This window comes from Sylvia atricapilla, chromosome 3 (assembly GCF_009819655.1).
Source record: "Sylvia atricapilla isolate bSylAtr1 chromosome 3, bSylAtr1.pri, whole genome shotgun sequence".
NCBI classification, from domain to species: Eukaryota; Metazoa; Chordata; class Aves; order Passeriformes; family Sylviidae; genus Sylvia; species Sylvia atricapilla.
The window spans coordinates 291747-313143 of record NC_089142.1 but is presented as its reverse complement, the minus strand read 5'-3'; the positions used below and the strand labels follow the sequence as shown (position 1 = coordinate 313143).

The 21397-nt window shown below is 66.8% G+C and overlaps 2 protein-coding genes across 3 annotated transcripts; both read left to right on the top strand.

The window, feature by feature from the left end:
* The first annotated feature begins 220 nt into the window (after positions 1 to 220).
* Positions 221 to 14259, top strand: CAD (carbamoyl-phosphate synthetase 2, aspartate transcarbamylase, and dihydroorotase). 2 transcript variants are annotated; one of them, XM_066314514.1, is made up of 45 exons: positions 221 to 362; positions 551 to 690; positions 1622 to 1751; positions 1940 to 2082; positions 2196 to 2337; positions 2825 to 2996; positions 3078 to 3263; positions 3336 to 3448; positions 3549 to 3694; positions 3789 to 3920; positions 4055 to 4288; positions 4371 to 4592; positions 4902 to 5090; positions 5259 to 5383; positions 5463 to 5596; positions 5672 to 5784; positions 5874 to 6124; positions 6195 to 6441; positions 6552 to 6650; positions 6745 to 6969; positions 7046 to 7228; positions 7321 to 7539; positions 7624 to 7791; positions 7863 to 8045; positions 8124 to 8228; positions 8303 to 8551; positions 8760 to 8841; positions 9014 to 9180; positions 9296 to 9460; positions 9537 to 9668; positions 9745 to 9946; positions 10024 to 10214; positions 10283 to 10423; positions 10532 to 10627; positions 10697 to 10835; positions 10920 to 10967; positions 11436 to 11480; positions 11574 to 11728; positions 11823 to 11897; positions 11996 to 12208; positions 12394 to 12519; positions 12617 to 12772; positions 12850 to 12951; positions 13044 to 13138; positions 14127 to 14259. In XM_066314514.1, exons 1-45 carry the CDS (start codon positions 278 to 280, stop codon positions 14227 to 14229), a joined length of 6768 nt encoding a protein of 2255 aa, XP_066170611.1. In that variant the 5' UTR covers positions 221 to 277; the 3' UTR covers positions 14230 to 14259. The 2 variants fall into 2 exon arrangements, with proteins under 2 accessions (XP_066170611.1, XP_066170612.1); XM_066314515.1 differs by lacking the exon at positions 10920 to 10967.
* On the top strand, positions 14236 to 21094 carry MPV17 (mitochondrial inner membrane protein MPV17). The gene is made up of 7 exons (XM_066314513.1): positions 14236 to 14376; positions 18052 to 18167; positions 18439 to 18531; positions 18749 to 18844; positions 20229 to 20261; positions 20406 to 20458; positions 20533 to 21094. Exons 1-7 carry the CDS (start codon positions 14304 to 14306, stop codon positions 20600 to 20602), a joined length of 534 nt encoding a protein of 177 aa, XP_066170610.1. The 5' UTR covers positions 14236 to 14303; the 3' UTR covers positions 20603 to 21094.
* The last annotated feature ends 303 nt before the right edge of the window (positions 21095 to 21397 follow it).

Sequence of the window (21397 nt, the reverse complement as noted above, 5' to 3'; positions counted from 1 at the left end):
CCCCCAGCCCGAGGCCGCCCGTGTTCCGGTACTCGCCTGCGGGCAGCATCCCGGGCCGTGCCCTGCGGACCGGCGGTCGGGCCCTGGCTCGATGCTTTCCCCCATCCCGCCGTCGCCCCGCGGAGCCCCGGTGGCCGGTGTACCTGGTGGCGCTGCCCCGCCCCGGGGGCGGTCCCGGCGCGGCCCCGCCCCGGATCCTCCCGCCGCCGCCGCAGCCCCGCGGCGCGCGCCCCGCTCGGTGTCCCCGCGGAGCCGCCGGAGCGCACGTGGCGGCGCCATGGCCCGGCTGGTGCTGCAGGACGGCTCGGTGCTGCCCGGCCGCCCCTTCGGGGCCGTCGGCGCCGCGGCCGCGGGGGAAGTCGGTGAGTGCGTCCGGGGGCCGGGCCGGGCCGGGATGCCGTGGGGCGGCCCGAGACAGCCGAGGGCGCGGGAAGGAGAGAGAACGGGGAACTCGGCCCGGCCCGGGGACTCACTTCCGTGATCGGGCCGGGCCGTGCCCCCGGCGGGGCCGGGCCGCCCCCATCCATCGCCCCCGTCCCGTCCCCTGCAGTGTTCCAGACCGGCATGGTGGGCTACCCCGAGGCCCTCACCGACCCCTCCTACAAGGCGCAGATCCTGGTGCTCACCTACCCGTTAGTCGGTAACTACGGAGTGCCCCGGGACGAGCCCGACGCTTTCGGCCTCAGCAGGGTGAGGCAGGCCCGAGGGGCCGCGTGTCCCGCCCCGGTGTCACTGCGGCGGGTGGCGGAACGGACACCGCCGGGTGACAGGGCGGCACGGACGGCACGAGGTGCCAGGGCAGAGTGCCAGGGCACCGTCAGTGGCACATGGTGGCGGGAGAGGTGTGACTCCGGTGCTGCAGGTCCCAGAGCCGCGGTGGGGCCAGCGGGCTCTGCCATGGCGAGGACAGGGGCTGGGCAGGGGGACACCCCAGTGCGCTGCGATTGGGGAGCCCTCGCAGCACACGGGGTGTGGGGCTGTGCGTTTCCTCACCAGCGCTCTCTGTTGCAGGGTTGGGAGTGTCAGACCCCTGTGACAAGGCAGGGTTGGCAGAGGGGCTGCTTGAGGCCCCAGCCCCCTCCCAGCCCCTTGGCCTCCAGGCTGCCCATCCCGGGGCAGAGTCCAGCCCTGCTGTGGCCGTGCTGTGCCGGCCTCCCCACGCTGACCGGGGTGGTCTCGGTGTTAGCAGCTCTCTCCAGGCCGGTGGTGTGTGGGTCTGTGCTGTGGGCTGTGTTCCTGGGAACCAGAGCCCTGATCCCACGGGACATGGCATGTCCGGGCCTCGCTGTGGCTGCTCTGTGGTGCTCTCCCGTCAGCCTGCTCTGTGCTGCAGCTGTGCCAAGCTGAGGGGTCCCGTGGCATGTGGCATGTGGGCAGTGGGCTGCAGTCCAGCAGCGCTGTGGGGGCCTGGACACCCCATCCTGGGGCTCCCTGACCCAGGGACTTTGCTGGACTAAGGCTCAGCCTCGCTGTGATAGGTGTGGGACAAGGTGGGGACAAGTGACAGTCCGGCACTGGGAGGGCTGGTCCTGTGCTGTAGGAATGGGGTCTGTGTTCTGTGGGGTTTCTCCTGGGCTGGCCACCCTCTGCCTTGCCCTGCTCACCCTCTGCGTCCTCACAGTGGTTTGAGTCCAGCAAGATCCATGTGGCTGCGCTGGTGGTGGGAGAGTGCTCGGAGACCCCCAGCCACTGGAGCGCGTCCCAGTCCCTGGACCAGTGGCTGAAGGAGCAGAACATCCCTGGGCTACAAGGTGGGCCTGGGGAGACAGCAGAGTAGGGTGGGGGCTGTGGGTCTGCAGGTTCTGAAACCAGACCCGTCTCTGTTGAAATTTGCCTGCCTGGGGTTTGACGCTCTGTTGGCACTTGGGGGTGACGATGCTGCCGGGGCACAGGGTCCTGCCGGGCTGGGGTGGGACTGTGCCTCACAGCCCTCTTGCAGGGGTGGACACCCGGGCACTGACGAAGAAGATCCGCGAGAAGGGGACGCTGCTGGGGAAGCTGGTGCCGGATGGGACCCCCGAGGGGAGCCTCTCCTTTGAGGACCCCAACAAGAAGCACCTGGTGCAGGAGGTGTCGCTGAAGGTGTGGCGGGGACTCTGAGTGGGGCTGGGGGACAGCAGAAGGGGCTGAGGAGCCCCTCACTGCGGCAGCCTGGCCCCAGCAGGAGCCCGGACGAGCCACTCCCCTCCCCTCAGGCACCACGAGTGTTCAACCCGGGCGGGTCCCTGCGAGTCACGGCCCTCGACTGTGGCCTCAAGAACAACCAAATACGGTGCCTGTGCAAGCGGGGGGCCACTGTCACTGTTGTCCCCTGGAACCACCCGCTGGACCCTGCAGGTGAGAGGGCAGTGGCTGGGGACAATCTGGGCCCCCACCAAGGAGGCATGATGCTGCATGATTGGTGCTGGGGACAGCAGGCACCTGTGTCCTGCTCAATGCCATGAGGTGGGCAGTCTTGGTGTCATTGTTCCTGGGGGTTTTGGGGCTTGGGGCCCTCAGTGTGGCCCCACAGGAGCAGGGCCGTGGGCTCGGGATGCCTTGCTGAGATTGGCATGATGGACTCTGAGCTGTGGTATTGGTGTGGCTCGGGGCGGGGGCCACCATGGGGGACTGGCAGGGCCTTGCTGCCACTTGAATGGGTGGTGGGGGGTCAGAGCACCTTGGTTGCAACTCTGCTGGGATGTCGGGGGAGCTGCAGGCTCAGGATGCTTCTCTGCTGGTAGCCAGGAGTGCCTGCTGTGAGCCTGTGGGGATCTTGGGGGCCCTGCTGTGTATGCTGAGGGGCAGGGGGGTCCCACTCTGACCCTGCTCTCTCTTGACACAGACTTTGATGGGCTGTTCATCAGCAATGGCCCTGGGGACCCACAGCTCTGCCAGGAGACAGTGTCCAGCCTACGCCGGTTGCTGGATGCGCCCCATCCCAAGCCCATTTTTGGGATCTGCCTTGGACACCAGCTGCTCGCCCTGGCCCTCGGAGCCCACACCTACAAGATGAAGTGAGTGGGGGTCCGGAGTCACCTCAAGGGATCCTGGCTGCTGCCCTGCTGGGGCTGCCTGACACCCATCCCACGCCGCAGGTACGGGAACCGTGGGCACAACCAGCCGTGCCTGCACGAGGACACGCGGCGCTGCTTCATCACGGCGCAGAACCACGGCTTCGCGGTGGAGGCGGGCAGCCTCCCGCCCGGCTGGCTGCCGCTCTTCACCAACGCCAACGACGCCTCCAACGAGGGCCTGGTCCACCAGCACAAGCCCTTCTTCAGGTGTGCTGGGGCCTGGGGCTGTGGGGGGCTGTGGGTGGTCACAGGGATGTGCCCTGCCTGACCCCCTCGCAGTGTCCAGTTTCACCCCGAGCACTGCGCTGGCCCCACGGACCTGGAGGGTCTCTTTGATGTCTTCGTGGAGGCAGCGCGGGACCTGCGGGACGGGCACGGCAGCGCCCGGACAGGTGGGTGTGGGTGTGAGGGACAGCCGGGACCACGGCCAAGGGCTGCAGGACAGGGCTGTGCATGGGGGTGCCCTGTCCCCAGCGTGCCACATCCCCCCAGTGCGGGAGCGCCTGCGGGAGTGGCTGACCTACACCAAGACACCAGCGGGGGACTCGGATGCAGCCCGGCCCCGCAAGGTGCTGATCCTGGGCTCCGGTGGCCTTTCCATTGGGCAGGCAGGCGAGTTCGACTACTCGGGGTCACAGGTGAGTGCCCACCCCAGGACAGAGGGGGCGGTAGGGGCCACAGGGATGGCAGGGGCCCAGTGCCACCAACTGTGACCCCTCTGCTCCCCATGAGGCCATCAAAGCACTGAAGGAGGAGAACATCCAGACGGTGCTGATCAACCCCAACATCGCCACAGTCCAGACCTCCAAGGGACTGGCTGACAAAGTGTACTTCCTGCCCATCACCCCTGAGTACGTCACCCAGGTGAGCATCCCGGGATGCTGGCTGGGAGGAGGTGATTTGGCAATGCAGGGATGCCAGCGTTGGGGGATGAGTGTGGGGCTGGGATCTGGAAAACAGAGGACTCACTGTGGTTTCTGTCCCACCATGCCCCCCAGGTGATCCGGAACGAGCGGCCTGACGGGGTGTTGCTGACCTTTGGGGGGCAGACAGCCCTCAACTGTGGTGTGGAGCTGACCAAGGCGGGTGTCCTGGAGCGTTACCACGTGCGGGTGCTGGGCACCCCCGTTGCCTCCATTGAGATGACAGAGGATCGCAAGGTCTTCGTGGAGAAGATGGAGGAGATTGGGGAGCACGTGGCACCCAGCGAGGCCGCTGCCTCCCTGGAGCAGGTCTGGGGGATTCTGGGGGGCTGTGGGGCAGGGCAAGGCCCTGTCCTTCCTGTTCCCAGCATGACCCCTCTCCTCCCTGCAGGCGCAGGCGGCCGCTGAGCGGTTGGGGTACCCGGTGCTGGTGCGCTCTGCCTACGCCCTCGGGGGGCTGGGCTCCGGCTTCGCCAACAACCGGGAGGAGCTGGTGGCTCTGGTGAGCCAGGCCTTCACCCACACCTCCCAGGTGCTGGTGGACAAGTCCCTGAAAGGCTGGAAGGAGATTGAGTACGAGGTGGTGCGAGATGCCTTCAACAACTGCATCACGGTACGAGATGGAGGGAGGCCTCTGGGCTGCTGCAGAGGGGTGGATGTGGGGCAGGGGCTGGGGGCTTGCACTGCACCTTGTCCCCAGGGAGGGCTCCCCGGTGACTCTGGTGGTGCTGACACAGCTGCTGTGCCATTGGGAGCTGCACCCTGAGAACCAGAGCCCTGCACCCCTGTGCTGGGGTGTGCCACCCAGTGGAACACCCTGCATATTCCAGTCCTGACTGGGCAGGGTGGGATGTGGTGGGAACTGGGAGGAACCCATCACGGACAACATGTGGAGCAGTGGGTGACCCCCCACCTCTGCCAGGTGTGCAACATGGAGAACCTGGACCCGCTCGGGATCCACACGGGTGAGTCCATAGTGGTGGCACCCAGTCAGACCCTCAACGACACTGAGTACTTCATGCTGAGGCGCACAGCCATCAAGGTGGTGCAGCACCTGGGCATCGTGGGCGAGTGCAACATCCAGTTTGCCCTCAACCCCGAGTCTGAGCAGGTACTTGTAGCTCCCTGCGGGTTCTGTCTCCTGCTCCTGATCCCTGGCCAGCCTCGCCCTGGGGGATCTGGGTCCTGCCCCGTGCTGTCCCATGAGGCTGCAGCTTCTCTGGGACTGGCTTGGCCTGTCCCAAAGCACCCACTGACCCTGCCTGCCTGCTGCCCACAGTACTACATCATCGAGATGAACGCCCGGCTCTCCCGCAGCTCGGCCCTGGCCAGCAAGGCCACTGGTTACCCGCTGGCCTACGTGGCTGCCAAACTCGCCCTGGGCATCCCCCTGCCCCTCCTCAGGTGAGGTACCACCACAGTGTGGGACAGGGTGCTGCCCTGGTGGGCCGGCCCCAGCTGCTGACCCCTGTCCCCTCCTCAGGAACTCTGTCACCAACTCCACCACAGCCAGCTTTGAGCCCAGCCTGGACTACTGTGTGGTGAAGATCCCGCGCTGGGACCTCAGCAAGTTCCTGCGTGTCAGCACCAAGATTGGCAGCTCCATGAAGAGTGTGGGTGAGCACAGAGGGGGCAGCACTGCTGGGGCACGTGATGGGCCCGGGATCCGCCTGCTCACCCCACCTTCTGCAGGGGAGGTCATGGCCATTGGGAGGAACTTTGAGGAGGCGTTCCAGAAGGCTCTGAGGATGGTGGACGAGAACTGCGTGGGCTTTGATCACACAGTGAAGCCGGCCTCAGACATGGTGAGCACTGGGGTTTGGGTGGCTGTGCCATTCTGGGGGAGAGGTGGCCACCTGCCTCCCTCGGCCACGCTCAGCCCCTGGCCTGGCAGGAGCTGGAGACGCCGACGGACAAGCGAATCTTCGTGCTGGCGGCGGCGCTGCGGGCCGGCTACTCCATCGAGCGGCTCTATGAGCTGACCAAGATTGACCGCTGGTTCCTGCACAAGATGAAGAACATCACGGACCACGCGGTGCTGCTGGAGTCGTACCGTGGTCAGCAGGGCACCATGCCGCCCGCCGTGCTCAAGCGCGCCAAGCAGCTCGGCTTCTCCGACAAGCAGGTGGCCCTGGCTGTGCTCAGGTGAGGTGGGGAGGGGACGGCCCTGTTCTGCTCCCTGCCTCAGTCCTGGTGCTCACCCAGCTCTGTGCAGCACCGAGCTGGCCGTGCGGAAGATGCGGCGCGACCTGAAGATTCTGCCGGTGGTGAAGCAGATCGACACTGTGGCAGCAGAGTGGCCGGCCCAGACCAACTACCTGTACCTGACCTACAATGGTTCCGAGCACGACCTGGCCTTCCGTGAGCCCCATGTCATGGTCATCGGCTCCGGCGTCTACCGCATCGGCAGCAGTGTCGAGTTTGACTGGTGTGCTGTTGGCTGCATCCAGGAGCTCCGCAAGGTCAGGCGGGCCCCAGCACCCTGTGCAGTGAGGGGTGGGGGTCCCTGGTCAGAGGATGAGGTTGGGTGGGGCCGGGGGCTCTGGGCTTACCTTGTCCCACTCTCCAATAGCTGGGCTTCAAGACAATCATGGTGAACTACAACCCTGAGACAGTGAGCACGGATTATGACATGTGCGATCGCCTCTACTTCGATGAGATTTCCTTTGAGGTGAGGGGGCTGGGGCCCTGACAGCTGCTGGGGGCTGGGTGAGGGCTGCTGTGGCTCTGTCTCAGCCATCCTCCTGCCCCGCTCTGTGCTGCAGGTGGTGATGGACATCTACGAGCTGGAGAACCCCGAGGGCGTGATCCTGTCCATGGGCGGGCAGCTGCCCAACAACATCGCCATGGCCCTGCACCGGCAGCAGTGCCGCATCCTGGGCACCTCCCCGGAGGCCATCGACTCCGCCGAGAACCGCTTCAAGTTCTCCCGCCTGCTGGACTCCATCGGCATCAGCCAGCCCCTCTGGAAGGAGCTCTCCAACATGGAGGTGGGGCCCAGCGGACAGGAGAGGGCTGCTCGGGGCAGCTCTCCGTGTGTGTGCTGAGGTTCCCTCTCTCCCACAGTCGGCCAAGCACTTCTGCTGCAAGGTGGGCTACCCCTGTGTTGTGCGTCCTTCCTACGTGCTGAGCGGTGCCGCCATGAACGTGGCCTACTCCGACAGTGACCTGGAGAAGTTCCTGAGCAATGCTGTGGCTGTGTCCAAGGAGCAGCCTGTTGTCATTTCCAAGTTCATCCAGGAGGCCAAGGTCCATCCAGGAGGCTGCTCCGCCCCGGGATGCCCCCTGAAAGCCCCAGCCCCGACCCCAGGGACAGGCTGTGACCATGTTCCTGCTCACAGGAGATTGACGTGGACGCGGTGGCCTGTGACGGCGTGGTGGTGGCCATCGCCATCTCGGAGCACGTGGAGAACGCTGGGGTGCACTCAGGTGATGCCACACTGGTGACCCCCCCGCAGGACATCACCCCCAAGACACTGGAGCGCATCAAGGCCATCGTCCACGCCATTGGGCAGGAGCTGCAGGTCACAGGGCCCTTCAACCTGCAGCTGATTGCCAAGGTACCTGGGGCTGGGGACTGCGTGGTGCCAGGGCAGACCACCCCTCATCCCCAGCCCTGCCTCATTCTGTCCCCTCTCTCCTAGGATGACCAGCTGAAGGTGATAGAGTGCAACGTTCGTGTCTCCCGCTCCTTCCCCTTTGTCTCCAAGACCCTGGGTGTGGACTTGGTGGCTCTGGCCAGCCAGGTGATCATGGGTGAGGACGTGGAGCCCGTGGGGCTTATGACGGGCACAGGCATTGTTGGTGTCAAGGTGAGTGGGGGGCCACGGGGCCAGGCTGGGGTGCAGGGCCAGGCAGCCCCTGAGTGTCCCCTTGCCCCCAGGTGCCCCAGTTCTCCTTCTCACGGCTGGCGGGCGCTGATGTGGTGCTGGGTGTGGAGATGACCAGCACGGGCGAGGTTGCCTGCTTTGGGGAGAACCGCTGCGAGGCGTATCTGAAGGCCATGCTCAGCACTGGCTTCAAGATCCCCAAGAAGAACATTCTGCTGACCATCGGCAGCTACAAGGTACGTGGGTTACAAAGTGCTGTGAGGCTGGGCTGGGGTTCTCTCTCTGCCCTCTAACCGGCCCCTGGCTCGTTTCAGAACAAGAGTGAGCTGCTGCCCACGGTGCGGACGCTGGAGACCCTCGGCTACAACCTGTACGCCAGCCTTGGCACTGCTGACTTCTACACCGAGCACGGCATCAAGGTCAGGGCTGGGGCCTGCAGGGCCAGGGCCACTCCCGGGGTGTTGCAGGGCCCTGACGGGGTCACTGCCTGCAGGTGAAGGCTGTGGACTGGCACTTTGAGGAGGCGGACAGCAGCGAGGCTGGCGCCCGGGAGACCCAGCGCAGCATCCTGGACTACCTGGCCGAGAACCACTTTGAGATGGTCATTAACCTCTCCATGCGCAACTCGGGGGGCCGCCGGCTCTCCTCCTTCGTCACCAAGGGGTACCGCACCCGGCGCCTGGCCGTCGACTACTCTGTGCCCCTCATCATCGACATCAAGTGCACAAAGCTCTTCGTAGAGGTGGGCTGGGGCACTTGGGGACTGTGGGTGCAAGGACAGGGAGCAGAGTTGGGTTGTAGAACTCCTACCCCGTTTTGGGTGCTGTAGGGCAGGCAGTGTTTGTGGGTGTCACTGTGCAGGGCCCGTTTTGGGGGGCAGCTCAGACAGGCATCATCACCCTGGCCGTGCTCCTGACCTAGGGTCTGCCTCACGGCTGCTGTTTCTGTAGGCTCTGGGCCAGATCGGGGCAGCCCCCCCACTGAAGATGCACGTGGACTGCATGACATCCCAGAAACTCATCCGTCTGCCAGGTGGGTGCTCAGCGGCCCTGGGGGACAGCACGGAAGCGGGACGGTGCTGGGGCTGGGAACATCTGCAGGTGCTGTGGGGAGAGGTGTTTCCATGCCACGTTGGTGGGATGGCCCCTGTCCCTCACACCCCCTGTGGCCAGCAGCTGCCAGTGCTGACGCTGACACTCCCCAGGCCTGATCGATGTCCACGTCCACCTCCGTGAGCCGGGTGGCACCCACAAGGAGGACTTTGCATCAGGCACGGCAGCTGCCCTGGCCGGGGGTGTCACTATGGTGTGTGCCATGCCCAACACCAACCCCGCTGTCACTGACGCCGCCTCTTTTGCCTTGGCACAGAAGGTGAGGAGCTGCTGCCAGCCTGATGCTCACACCCCCTCCTGTGCCAGCAATGGTGGGCTCGTTGCTGGTGGCAGGACTGGTCCCGCCACAGCACCCACTGCCTGTTGTCCTGCAGCTGGCTGAGGCGGGGGCCCGCTGCGATTTTGCCCTCTTCCTGGGGGCTTCCTCGGACAATGCTGGCACTCTGGGGCCCCTGGCTGGGGCGGCCGCCGGCCTCAAGATGTACCTGAACAACACCTTCTCCAACCTGCGGATGGACGACGTGTCGCTGTGGATGGAGGTGAGCAGGAGGGCAGGGGCTGGCACGGGGCAGGTCTGCTCCCAGCCCCGGTGCCCACCAGCCCCGTTCTCCCCAGCACCTGGAGCAGTGGCCGCGGCACCTGCCCATCGTGGCGCACGCTGAGCGGCGGACGGTGGCTGCCGTGCTGATGGTGGCCCAGCTGTACCAGCGGCCTGTCCACATCTGCCACGTGGCCCGCAGGGAGGAGGTGAGCGGGGCCAACTCTGGGTTCCAGGGCTGAGCACAGGACCCTGGGGGTTCCCCACTAACCACGGCTCCCCCAGATCCTGCTCATCAAGGCGGCCAAGCAGAGGGGGATCCCGGTGACGTGCGAGGTGGCCCCGCACCACCTCTTCCTGAGCCAGGACGACCTGGGGCGCCTCGGGAAGGGCCGTGCGGCCGTGAGGCCAGAGCTGGGCACCCGCCAGGACGTGGAGGCGCTCTGGGAGAACATGGACATCATCGACTGCTTTGCCACTGACCACGGTAACTCCCCGGGGGTGGTGGCCACAGGGCGGGGAAAGTGCTGGGGACAGCCCCCAGTGACCAGCCCCGTCCGGCAGCACCCCACACGCTGGAGGAGAAGGAGGGGCAGGAGCCGCCCCCTGGGTACCCCGGCCTGGAGACCATGCTGCCGCTGTTGCTGACGGCCGTCTCCGAGGGGCGGCTCAGCGTGGAGGACATCGTCCAGCGCCTCTACGAGAACCCTCGCAAGATCTTCGGGCTGCCGGCACAGGAGGACACCTACGTGGAGGTGTGTCCTCCCCCACCTGCCCCAGGTCCAGCCCCCACCCTTCTGCCTCTGACCCGCTGTGCTGGCAGGTGGACCTGGAGCACGAATGGATCATCCCCAGCAGCACAGTCTTCTCCAAGGCCCGTTGGACCCCCTTTGAGGGCATGCACGTGAAAGGGACAGTGCGAAGGGTAGTCCTGCGTGGGGAGGTCGCCTACATCGATGGGCAGGTAAGGTCCTAGGTCCTTTTATTCCTGTATTTAGGGTGTCCCCCATCACAGAGGGGGACCCCCACTGCTGACCCCATTTTCATAATCCCATCTCCGCCACGGCTGCAGGTGCTGGTGCCCCCTGGCTATGGACAGGATGTGAAGAAGTGGCCCTCGGCAGCTGCACTGCTGCCACATGGGGCTCCCACCAAGGAGAGCGTGAAGGTATGGGGTGTACACACCCGGCAGGGGGGTCCCTCTCCGCCCTAGCTCCAGCTCTGTCTCCCATTCCAGACCCCTGAGCTGTCCCGGCACGTGGCTGGTGACGTGCTGCGTGGACGAGCCCCCAGCCCGCGGCGGGCTGGCCCTGCGAGTGACACACGTTTCCACCTCCCGCCCCGCATCCACCACACCTCCGACCCCGGGCTGCCAGGTAGGGGGGCGGCCGGAGGGCACGCTGCCGGGGGGCCGGGTCTGGGGGTGGCCCCGCTGATGCCAGCCCTTGTGTCCCGTTCAGCATTCCGGAGGCTGGGAGCCGCGCACCGCCCGGGCGCCCGAGGCACCGGTAACGTTGGGGGGGACTCACTAATGGCACTAACTGCAGCCCATGAGTGCAGCCCCTCCTCCAGGTGCCCTGCAGGCCCCGGGCCGCCTGCTCTGCCCACCGTGGGCCCCTCCCGGCACCCAGCACCGCGACTGGGTGCTGTAGGACAGGGCACGGCCGTGCCGCCCGCTCCCCTCCTGCCCCAGCCTGAACGGCACCTCGGGGCCCCTCACCTGCCACTGAGATGTGGGGGGTGGCCAGTTGGGAATTGCGAGGTGTGCAGGGAGAGGGTCACAGCACAACGTGGGCCTTGGACCGCCTCTCTCTGGTTGACCATCACCCTGGCGTCAGCCCCATCTTGATTTCACCTGATGTTGCCAAGTGCCAGGAGGGCTGTGCCACACTGGCAGCACGCCGGGAGGACAGAGGGGCCCGAGGTGCCGCCTCTCCCCACAGCTCCTAACACCACTGCTCCCCTCTCCCACCCAGGTGAGGACACTCGTGAGAAGGGCAGCAGGAAGGCAGCAGAACCAGGTGAGTGCAGTAGTGGGGATCCGGGGTCCGTGGCTGGTGGCTGGGCTCCTCAGGGCACCCCTGTGAGCTGACCAGCTGTTCTCACCGTCACAGATTCGGCGGTGGTCCAGGACAGCCACTTCAACCCACTGGGCCCTGTCCCTCGCCAGGCATCCCCTCAGCGCGCCCCCCACTTCCAGACCTCCCCGCTGCTGCACCCCCTTGTCGGGCAGCACGTCCTCTCTGTCCGGCAGTTCTCCAAGGAGCAGGTGCCTGGCTGGGCGGGAGCAGGGGCTGTGGGGGCCGTGGTGCTTCCCGTGCCCCTGCTGAGCCCTGGTGCCTCCTACACCACTGTCCCCACAGCTGTCCCACCTGTTCAACGTGGCACACACCCTGCGCATGCTGGTGCAGAAGGAGAGGAGCCTGGACATCCTCAAGGTGAGCCATGCACAGAGTGTCCTCCTGTCCCCTGGGCATCCCGAGGGAGCCCTGTACCCTGTACCAAAGCTCCCCAAGGTGACAGCCCGGCCCTGCAGGGGAAAGTGATGGCGACCATGTTCTACGAGGTGAGCACGCGGACCAGCAGCTCCTTTGCAGCAGCCATGAGCCGGCTGGGAGGCTCCGTCCTGTCCTTCTCGGAGGCCACCTCCTCGGTGCAGAAGGGCGAGTCGCTGGCGGACTCTGTGCAGACCATGTGCTGCTACGCCGACGTGCTGGTGCTGCGGCACCCTCAGCCCGGCGCCGTCGAGGTGAGAGGGGCTGAGGGGAGCTGCTCCTTTTCTGGAGGCGCTGGGGACTCTGCCCCAGTGGCAGGGATGGTGACCTGCGCTGTGGGGCGGGGATGTGGTGCCCAGGGTTGGGTCCTGCTGCCATGGGGCTGGTGGCAGTTGTGTCCTGCCTGGGCTCACCTGCCCTGCCTTGCTGCTGCTCCCAGCTGGCCGCCAGGCACTGCCGCAAGCCGGTGATCAACGCCGGGGACGGGGTGGGGGAACACCCCACGCAGGCACTGCTGGACATCTTCACCATCCGCGAGGAGCTGGGCACAGTCAACGGCATGACGGTGAGGTGCACGGGCCAGGCGGCACCACCACGGGGTCAGGGGGTCCTGCCCGGGCCCTGAGGGGCCGTGGACAGGCTGGGCTGACCGCTGTCCCCAGATCACCATGGTGGGTGACCTGAAGCACGGGCGCACGGTGCACTCCCTGGCTCGCCTGCTCACCCAGTACCGGGTCAACCTGCGCTACGTGACGCCCCCCGGCCTGCGCATGCCCCCCGACATCACCAGCTTTGTGGCCTCCAGGGGCATCCAGCAGGTGAGGAGCAGGGCAGGGGGCTGTCCCAGCACACTCTCTGGCCCTGTGCCCCCCCTGACCTTATGGTGCCGCCCCAGGAGGAGTTTGGGAGCATTGAGGAGGCGCTGCCGGACACAGATGTGCTCTACATGACCCGCATCCAGAAGGAGCGCTTCCAACGGGCCGAGGAGTACGAGGCTGTGAGTGAGGGGAACCCGGGTCCTGCTGCCCTCCAGGGGCCTGGGGACCCCCCAGCCCCAGCTCAGGACTCTGTGTGTGTTCGTTCCCTCAGTGCTTCGGGCAGTTCATCCTCACACCCCACATCATGACCCGGGCCAAGGAGAGGATGGTGGTGATGCACCCCCTGCCCCGTGTCAATGAGATCAGGTGGGGAACAGGGTTTAGGGCGGCTGCAGGGTACTGGGGGCAGGGAAGGTTCGGGGGGAGTATCTGGGGAGGTGTCTCTGAGAACGGGGTGTGAAATACCCAGAAATGGGGGTACTCAGGGCATGGGGGCTGTAGGAGGACCCCGGGGCAGCGGTGTTACTGGGGAGGCTGGCAGGGCCGTGGAAGCTGCGGTATGCTGGCAGTGTCTGGGAAGGCGCCGGGGGATGTGGGGCAGGAGAACTGCAATGGGCACGGCTGGGGAGAGCTCCGTGCGACGGGGGGCTGCACTGCTGGGTTTGGGGGGACAGGCTCCACTGCACGGTGGGGCCCGGCGGGTGTCAGGACTCCCACGTGGGTCAGTGGTTCCAGGGGGGATCCTCAGGGTCCGGGGGGGTGCCAGAGGGCCCGGGACGAATGAGGGTCGGGTGGTCCCGGGTGGGGTCATGGGGTCCCGGATGGGTTCCGGGGTCCCGGGTGGGTTCGGGGGTCGCGAGTGGGTTTGGGGGTCGGGAGTCCCGGGCAGGTTCGGGGGTCACGGGCGGGTTCCGGGGTCCCGGGTGAATTCGGGGGGTATCGGGCGGGTTCCGGGGTCCCGGATGGGTTCCGGGGTCCCGGGTGAATTCGGGGGGTATCGGGCGGGTTCCGGGGTCCCGGGTGGGTTCGGGAGGTCTCGGGCGGGGTCGGGGGTCCCGGGTGAATTCGGGAGGTCCCGGGTGGGTTCGGGGGTCCCGGGTGAATTCGGGGGTCCCGGGCGGGTTCGGGGGTCCCGGGCGGGTTCCGGGCTCTCGGTTGAATTCGGGGGGTATCGGGTGGGTTCAGGAGGTCCCGGGTGGGTTCCGAGGTCCCGAGTGGGTCCCGGGTGGGTTCGGGGGTCCCGGGCGGGTTCGGGGGTCCCGGGTGGGTTCCGGGGTCCCGGGCGGGTTCCGGGTGAGTTCGGGGCTCTCGGGCGGGGCCGGGGCCGGCGCGCGCTGATGACGTCATCCCGCAGCGTGGAGGTGGACTCGGACCCGCGCGCCGCGTACTTCCGGCAGGCGGAGAACGGGATGTACATGCGGATGGCGCTGCTGGCCACCGTGATGGGCCGCTACTGACCAATAAACGCTCTCGGTCGCGACACGACATCGCGCCGCGACACCCGTCACCGCTCCGCGACGCGCGGGGGGCCATGGCGGCGCTGTGGAGGGGCTGCGGGCGGCTGCTGGCGCGGCGGCCCGGGGCGGCGCAGGCGCTCACGGCCGGTAAGGGACGGGCCCGGCCCCTGCGGCGGCCGCGCCCCGAGACCCCCGGCCCCGCACACGGCTCCCCCCGAACGGAGCCCCCCTGCCCTGCCCATCCCCGGCACAAAACCCCTCCTGGTCCCTGCTCTCCCCTTCCCTGCACACGGCCCCCCAGCCCCGCCGTGGGCGCACCCCCGTGTCACCCCCGCGGGAGGCAGGACACGGCTGAGGGGCTTCCCGGGGCCTCAGGGGTCTGTCTCAGGGGAAAGGTGCTGCCATGCCCCAGGCTCAGCAGGGACCCCCGTGTGTCACACCAGAGTTACGCTCCCGGCTCAGGAGGTCTGGATCGGGGTCTCTGCTGGAGCCAGAGCGGTCGTGGGGACTGTAAGGAACCGCAGCCCTCCAGCCAGAGCCGGGGGAGGCTGTCCTGGGGCTCCCCCTCCCCTGGGAGGGGTGGATGCTGAGCTGTAACGCTGGGAATTCACAAAGGCTCAGCTCCTCTGTTTGCCAGCAGTCAGTGTGCAGGCAGAGGGGCTGCCTGAGGAGAGGCTCCCAGGGCTCTGCACAGGGGCTTGAGTCTCCCTCCCTGCTGCTGCCTGCAGAGCTGTGAGGTGCCATGAGTCTGCCCTGGGGTTTACTCGTGGCTTTGCTGCTCCAAGGATCTGCAGCCCTGGGGCACCAGGCATCTTTGCCCCCGCTCCCCTGCTTCCTCCCCCAGCCCTCTGAGGCTCAGTCCGGGTGCTGGGGGAGCCCGTCCTGCCTGTGCCGTGTGTTCTCGGGGCTGTGCAGTGCCCGTGCTGCTCTGATGGCTGGGAGCTCCCTGTGTGCTCCTTGCTGCACCTCCTGCCTGCAGCCCCCGTGTCACCGCCATTCACCCCCACCCTGATTGTCCCTGTCCCCTGCTCCCAGCCGCCCGGGAGGCTGGGGGAGCACAGCCCCTGGGGTGCCCTGCCGGGCTGGGGCTCCCCTCACTGTGCGGGCCCTGGCCCTCCGCCCTGACAGCCACGGGGGGTGGCACGGTGCTGGCCTGGCTGCTGGGGCCCTGCCAGGCCGCTTAGCTGTTCCTGCTGTTATTTTTATCGGATGTCATGGAGTCTATTGCTGGCGCCTGCAGCACGGAGCCCTGTGCTTGGCGGGAGGCCAGGGTAGAGCTGGGAGGGGCGTCCCGGGGCCGGCCGTGCCCGCTGTGGCCCTGGGCTGGCTCTGGCCGCGGCTCTGCTCTGCCTCTTGCTGCTTCAGGTGGGAGCTGGCGCTGCTGTGACACAGCCCCCTGTCCCCAGGGCTCTGCCAGCGCGCGGGGGTGCAGGGCTGAGCCACGGCACGGTGTCTCTGGATGCTGGGCTGGTGCTGGATGTGGTTCCAGCAGCCCAGAAGTCTCTGCCCTCGGGCTGGGCTCTCCCTGCTTCGGCAGGAGCCCAACTCCAGCCGGGGGAGCGTGAGCTGCCCCTACACTCCTGCTCTCCTCAGAGCTCCCACAAGTGATCCCCAGCCCTGGTCAGGCTCAGCCCCTCAGCTGCTGCCTGGGCAATGGTCTGTGCAGCCTCCTGTGCCCTGTGCCAGCTCCATCCCAGCCTCCATCCCAGCCTTCCCTCGCTGCTCCCGGAGACCCCAGGGCTGCCAGCTGGGGCCAGGCCAGGGAGCTGCTGGCAGCTGCCTGTGCCCACTGTGTCCGGCCACACTTGCTGGCCGAGCTGCCATCCAAGGGCTCCGGGGTCAGGCAGGGCTTTGCCTCCTGCATCCTGGGCCCTGGGCCAGGCTGCCAGCAGGGCCTGGACACAGTGGGCAGTAGCACGTGCCTGCAGCTGTGACCCTCCTGTCCCTGTCTCCCTGTGGAGAGCAGTCCCCTGCTCCTGCCATGGCAATGCCATGGGCATGAAGATGGTGCCCTACTTAGGCTTGGGCCCCATTCAGAGTCCTCTGGTCACAGGAACATCAGCCTGGGGGTCAGCTGGGCACCCTGGGCACCAGGTTTGGCTGGGATGAAAGCTCAGCCCCACACAGGAGCAGTGGCTGGGCCGTGCTGGTGGCACCCTGGGCAGGCACTGTCACCAAAGTCATTGCAGGGGGCTGGATCTGGCCGCATCCCCAGGTCTGGGAAGGGATGCACAGACAGGCCTGTCCTTCCCAGCACAGCCTCATCACTTCTGGGCACTGTACCCTGAGCCTTTGGAACTGGATGAGTAACAGTGGTGCCCGCTGTGTTCTCCATGAGGGCTGTGCCCCTGCAGCCAGCTGCTGGGGGTGCAGCTCCTGGGCCTGTAGCTCCTGGGGATTCAGCTCCTGGGCCTGCAGCTCCTGGATGTGCAGCTCCTGGGGATTCAGCTCCTGGCACTGCAGCTCTTGGGGATGCAGCTCCTGGGGATGCAACTCCTGGGGGTGCAGCTCCTGGGGGTGCAGCTCCTGGGACTGCAGCTCCTGGGGGTGCAGCTCCTGGGGGTGCAGCTCCTGGGGATGCAGCTCCTGGGGGTGCTGCCCGTGCAAGCAGCCCGGTGCTCTGGCTGTGCTGACCTGCCTGTGCCTGCTGCCCAGTGCCGTTGTGGCCCGTGAGCTGGGAAAGCACAGCCCCGGGCTCTGGGGTGCCCTGCCGAGGGCAGGTGAGCTGGTGGGGCTGCTCTGCCATCATGGGAGGGATGTGGGGTCTCTCAGGGCTGGGGGACAGACCCTCAGGTCCTGGGGCTGGGAGATGGAGCCCGTGAAGCAGCAGCTCTGTGGGGCTGCACAGCCTGGGCCGGCCCTGTCCGTGAGCTTCAGGGGCCACATGCCGTGGTGTGGGGATGGGGAGCTGGGCATGAGCAGCCTGGTTCGTGAGCAAGCGCTGAGGGAATGCCTGGGGCAGGGCTGGCACCAGGCTGGTCGTGGCTGTGGCTGTGGGGACAGGGGCTGTCGCCCATCAGGCTGGGGGCTTGCTGGCCTCAGGGCTTCCAGGGACGGAGCAGAGCGGCAGCAGCGGGGCTGGAGACCTGCCCGGGAACCGTCCCAGGGGCCGTGGGGAGAAGGAGCAGGAGCCGCCAGGGCCGGGGGAGCAGCTGGAGGGGGCAGCACTGGGCCAGCTGAGTTGCGTCGAAGGGGTCAGGGGTGTAGGATGGAGCGGGAGCTGCCAGAGACCCAGCCGGGCAGCACCCCACCGGGGACACTGGTCTAGAAACAGGGCCAGGAGCTGTGCCAGCAGCCGGCTGAGGCGGGGGGCTGGGGCAGCCTGGGCAGCGGGGAGCGCGTTGTGCCCGTCCCGCCTGGTGGGGTGGGGGCACGGGCAGAGAGCTGCTCTCCAGGGCGGGGATCACAGGCAGCAGAGCCTGCCCCGTATCCGGGGAGAAGTTTGGAGTGCTTGGGAAGGGCTGCAGTGGAGATCACGGGCAGCAGCTGGGCAGGCTGTGCTCTGGGAGCCCCAGGCACCGTGCACCCTGGGTGACACACGTCTGGGCCACAGGGAGGAGGTGCAGCTGGACGCCGTTTGACCAGAGATGCTGCGGCGTCCTGAGAGGCCCGAGACACCTGGCAGAGTGGCAGACCTGTGCTGTGGGGTTTGGTGCAGACCTGGGGAGCTGCGGCTGGGATGGAGCAGGCAGGGCTGGAACAGGCTCAGGCATCCTGGAGAAGGGGGGCAGCAGCAGCGGTGCTGGGGCAGGGGCCCAGCTGTGGGCAGGTCACACGGGGAGGGAGGGTCCTGCCTGCCTAAATGGGCTGTGCTGGTTGCAGGGGCCCTGATGGGAGCTGGGGATGTGATTGCACAGCAGCTGGTGGAGCAGCGGGGGCTGCGTGGGCACCAGTGCCCCCGCACCCTGAAAATGATGGCCATTGGCTTCTGCTTTGTGGTGAGTGGGAGGGGAGGGGAGGGGATGGGGGGCTCCTTCCGCAGAGTGGGGCCATGGTGGTGCAGCGTGAGCTGGGCCATCCTGGTGCCACCTCCAGCAGCCATGGGCAGGGTCAGTTCCGTGGAGCAGGAGCACAGGACAAGCTTGTCTTTGTGGTCTAGAGCTGGAGCAGGGCAGTGTAACCAGCTTTGGAGCCCCCCCAGCCCTGGGCCCTGTTGCTGACCAGCCCAGCCCTGACCAGATGCTGCTCCTCACCCGCTGGCTCCTGCAGGGCCCTGTTGTGGGCAGCTGGTACAGGATTCTGGATTGGCTCATCCCAGGGAATACAAAAATTGTGGCTGTAAAGAAGGTGATCCTGGACCAGGTTGGTGTGACCTGGGTGAGGGTGACATTGGGGCAGCGGGGTGGGGCAGTGGGGACAGCCACGTCCCTGTGGCAGGTTTCCAGCCCAGTGCCTGAGCTGGGCCCAGCCTCACTGCGGTGGAGGGCTGGGGTGGGCATTTTCACAGAAGCTGCCCATGGCCAGCCTGGCTCCAGGCACCACACACTCCTCAGCACTGGCCAGGGCTCCTTTCTCACAGGGATGTTTCGCTCCGTGCTTCCTTGGCTGCTTCCTGGCTGTCACAGGGGCCACCAACGGGCTCTCCATGCAGGAAAACTGGACCAAGATCCAGCAGGTACGTGCTGCTGCTGCCCTGGGCAGCCGTGGGGCCCTGGCAGCCCCTCCCTGTGTGCTGGCCCCGGCGGCTGCACCCATTTGTGTCCGTGCCCAGCCACTGGTCCCAGGGCCCTGGGCGTGTTGGGTGCCCAGTGCTGCCAGGCCAGATTCTGGTGCCAGGGCCGGTTCCTCTGGCGTGGGTGTCCTGTGGGCGAGCCCTGGGGTCCCACCTGGGTCAGACATGGGTGCTGTGGGCTCGCTGTCCAGCCCTGCTCCTGGCTGGGTCTCCAGAGCAATTACCGAGATGACTCCCATTAACAATAATTGCTGGAAACCGGTGTGAACACTGAGTCAGCACGTCCAGAGTGAGTCACTGGGGAGTGGGTGCCCACCTGCCACAGGATGAGGCATGCCGGGGTGGTCGTGTGGCTGCCAGGAGTGGCAACACCAGCCTCGCTGGCTGGGGCTGCCAGAGCTGCGTGTGAGCGGCCCCAGCGTGGCTGGAGCTGTGCCCGAGTGCCAGCACCCAGAGTTCATTCTTCCCTGTCACTGCGCTGCCTCATCCCGCCCCAGAGTGCAGGAAGCACATCCTGGGGCAGGATCACATCACCTCTGCTTTCATCAGGCTCCGTGCAAGCCCCAGCCCGGGGATGGCGTGCTCCGAGGCGCCCTAAGGGCATGGGCAGCGCTCTGAGCGCTCCCATCCATCCTCCCCTGCTGCATCCTGCCCGGTTCGTGCCCTGGATCGTGCCTTCCCCAGGGAATCCTGCCGTGGTGATTCGTGCGAGCCGTGGCTCCTGCCCTGGACGGGCTGATGGGCTGGGGGCTGGGCAGCAGCACTGGCAGCACCTTCACCCCTGGCTTGGGGCTCATCCGCCTCTCCCCACGCAGAGGAAGCGTCAGCAGAGCATCCATCACCCGCTCAGCCCGTCCTGGGCTGCTGGCCAGCGCCGGGAGGAGCCCGCCCTCCGGGCTGAGTCACGGCCGAGCTGCAGGAGGGATGTGTCCTCCTGCCGTGGGACAGGGATGTGACAGGACACGGCTGTGACACGGCCGTGGCTGTGGCACGAGGACGAGGCAGCGCCTTGGGCTCCCAGAGCGGTGGCCTCAGCTCAGTGCCCTTCTCCATCTGTGCCCCGTGGTGCCCGGGAGGGGCTGGGGGAGCCCTGAGCTGGAAGGGGGCTCACGGCCCCACCGCGGGGACAAGCCATCTGCCCTCGTGCCCCGGCTGTGACACACAGGGCACTCAGTGGGGGTGGCTCTGTCACTCTCTGCCTGCCACCCTGGCGGCTGTGGGAAGGCGTGGGCAGGGCTGAGGGGCTCCGTGCCCAGCAGTGTGGAGCTGGGGGGAGCAGTGGCAAACAGGGGACCCCCTGAGTGTCCAAACCTCTTTTTTCTTGCAGGATTACATGGATGCCCTGGTGACCAATTACTGTGTGAGTGCTGGCAGAGCTCTGTCCCTGTCCCGTCCCCTCCATGGGGCCACCGTGGGCTCGGTGGGACCCTGAGTGCCAGGCTGGGGAGGGTGTGGGGTGGGGACCCTGGCAGGGTTCCTCACGCTCCTCCTCTCCTCTGCCCAGATCTGGCCGCCCGTGCAAATCGCCAACTTCTACTTTGTGCCTCTGCAGCACAGGTAGTGTTGCGGCCCTGGCACCCAGCCCCTGTCCCCTGGCCAGCAGCTGCAGACCCTGTCCCCTCTGTCCCCAGGCTGGCTGTTGTCCAGTGTGTTGCCATCGTCTGGAACTGCTACCTGTCCTGGAAAGCGAATCGGATGTGAGGCAGGAGCCGTGTCCCATCCCTGTCCCAGCCTGTGCCCTGCCTGAGCCCAGCGCAGCTCAGAGCCCTCGGGGTGGGCACACGTGGCCCTGCCCAGGCTGGGACATGCAGGCTCCTGGCGGCAGCGGCCATCCTGCTCTTTCCTCAGGGGAGCACCATCCCCTATAGCCACAGCCCCGGGGAGATGGTGCCAAGGCAGGACTGGATCTGCTGTGCCCGTGCCGTGCAGCAGCTCTGCCCACGATGCACTTCTCCGTCTGTGCTCAGCCATTTCCGAGCCCTTGCCTGCACACGGCGTGCTCCTGCCCCAGGTGTCCCTCTGACCTTCCCCGTGGAACGTCCTGAGGGAAAACAGGAGCAGAAATGGAGTGGGGCTGGCCCTGGGCTGGCTGTGCCGTGGGCACAGAACTGGCCTCAGTGCAGGCTGGGGATGCTGCCCCTGAAAACAGGGTTTGCTGTGGACAGTCAGAGCATCAATAAACAGTACTCTTCACTTTTGGCTGCCATGGCCCTGGGGCTGGTCGGTCTGCCATGCCCCTCAGGCCCTGAAGATGCAGATCCAGAGCAGCTGTTATGGATCAACAGGTCCACTCTGCCTCATCTCAAGGCACTGAGCAGGAGGACTGCAGGCTGCTGGGGTGCTCTGCCCCACTGGCTGGAGAGGGGAGGGAACTCTGGCAGAGGGTGGGTGGTGGTTTAGGGGGCTGTCAAGTCCCACTGCAGCTGTTCCATGGGCTGTGATGGTGCCACCACAGCTGCAGAGCACTGAAATGAGGTCGATGGAGCCAGAGCCCTG

Excerpts from the sequence above, each read along its gene's own strand:
- CAD (XM_066314514.1), top strand. The coding sequence starts at position 278 with ATGGCCCGGCTGGTGCTGCAGGACGGCTCGGTGCTGCCCGGCCGCCCC. Across the intron at positions 4,593-4,901 it reads CCTTCAACAACTGCATCACG|GTGTGCAACATGGAGAACCT; the intron begins GTACGAGATGGA and ends CACCTCTGCCAG. Across the intron at positions 5,091-5,258 it reads TCAACCCCGAGTCTGAGCAG|TACTACATCATCGAGATGAA; the intron begins GTACTTGTAGCT and ends TGCTGCCCACAG.
- MPV17 (XM_066314513.1), top strand. The coding sequence starts at position 14,304 with ATGGCGGCGCTGTGGAGGGGCTGCGGGCGGCTGCTGGCGCGGCGGCCC. Across the intron at positions 14,377-18,051 it reads GGCGCAGGCGCTCACGGCCG|GGGCCCTGATGGGAGCTGGG; the intron begins GTAAGGGACGGG and ends TGCTGGTTGCAG. Across the intron at positions 20,459-20,532 it reads TTTGTGCCTCTGCAGCACAG|GCTGGCTGTTGTCCAGTGTG; the intron begins GTAGTGTTGCGG and ends CTCTGTCCCCAG.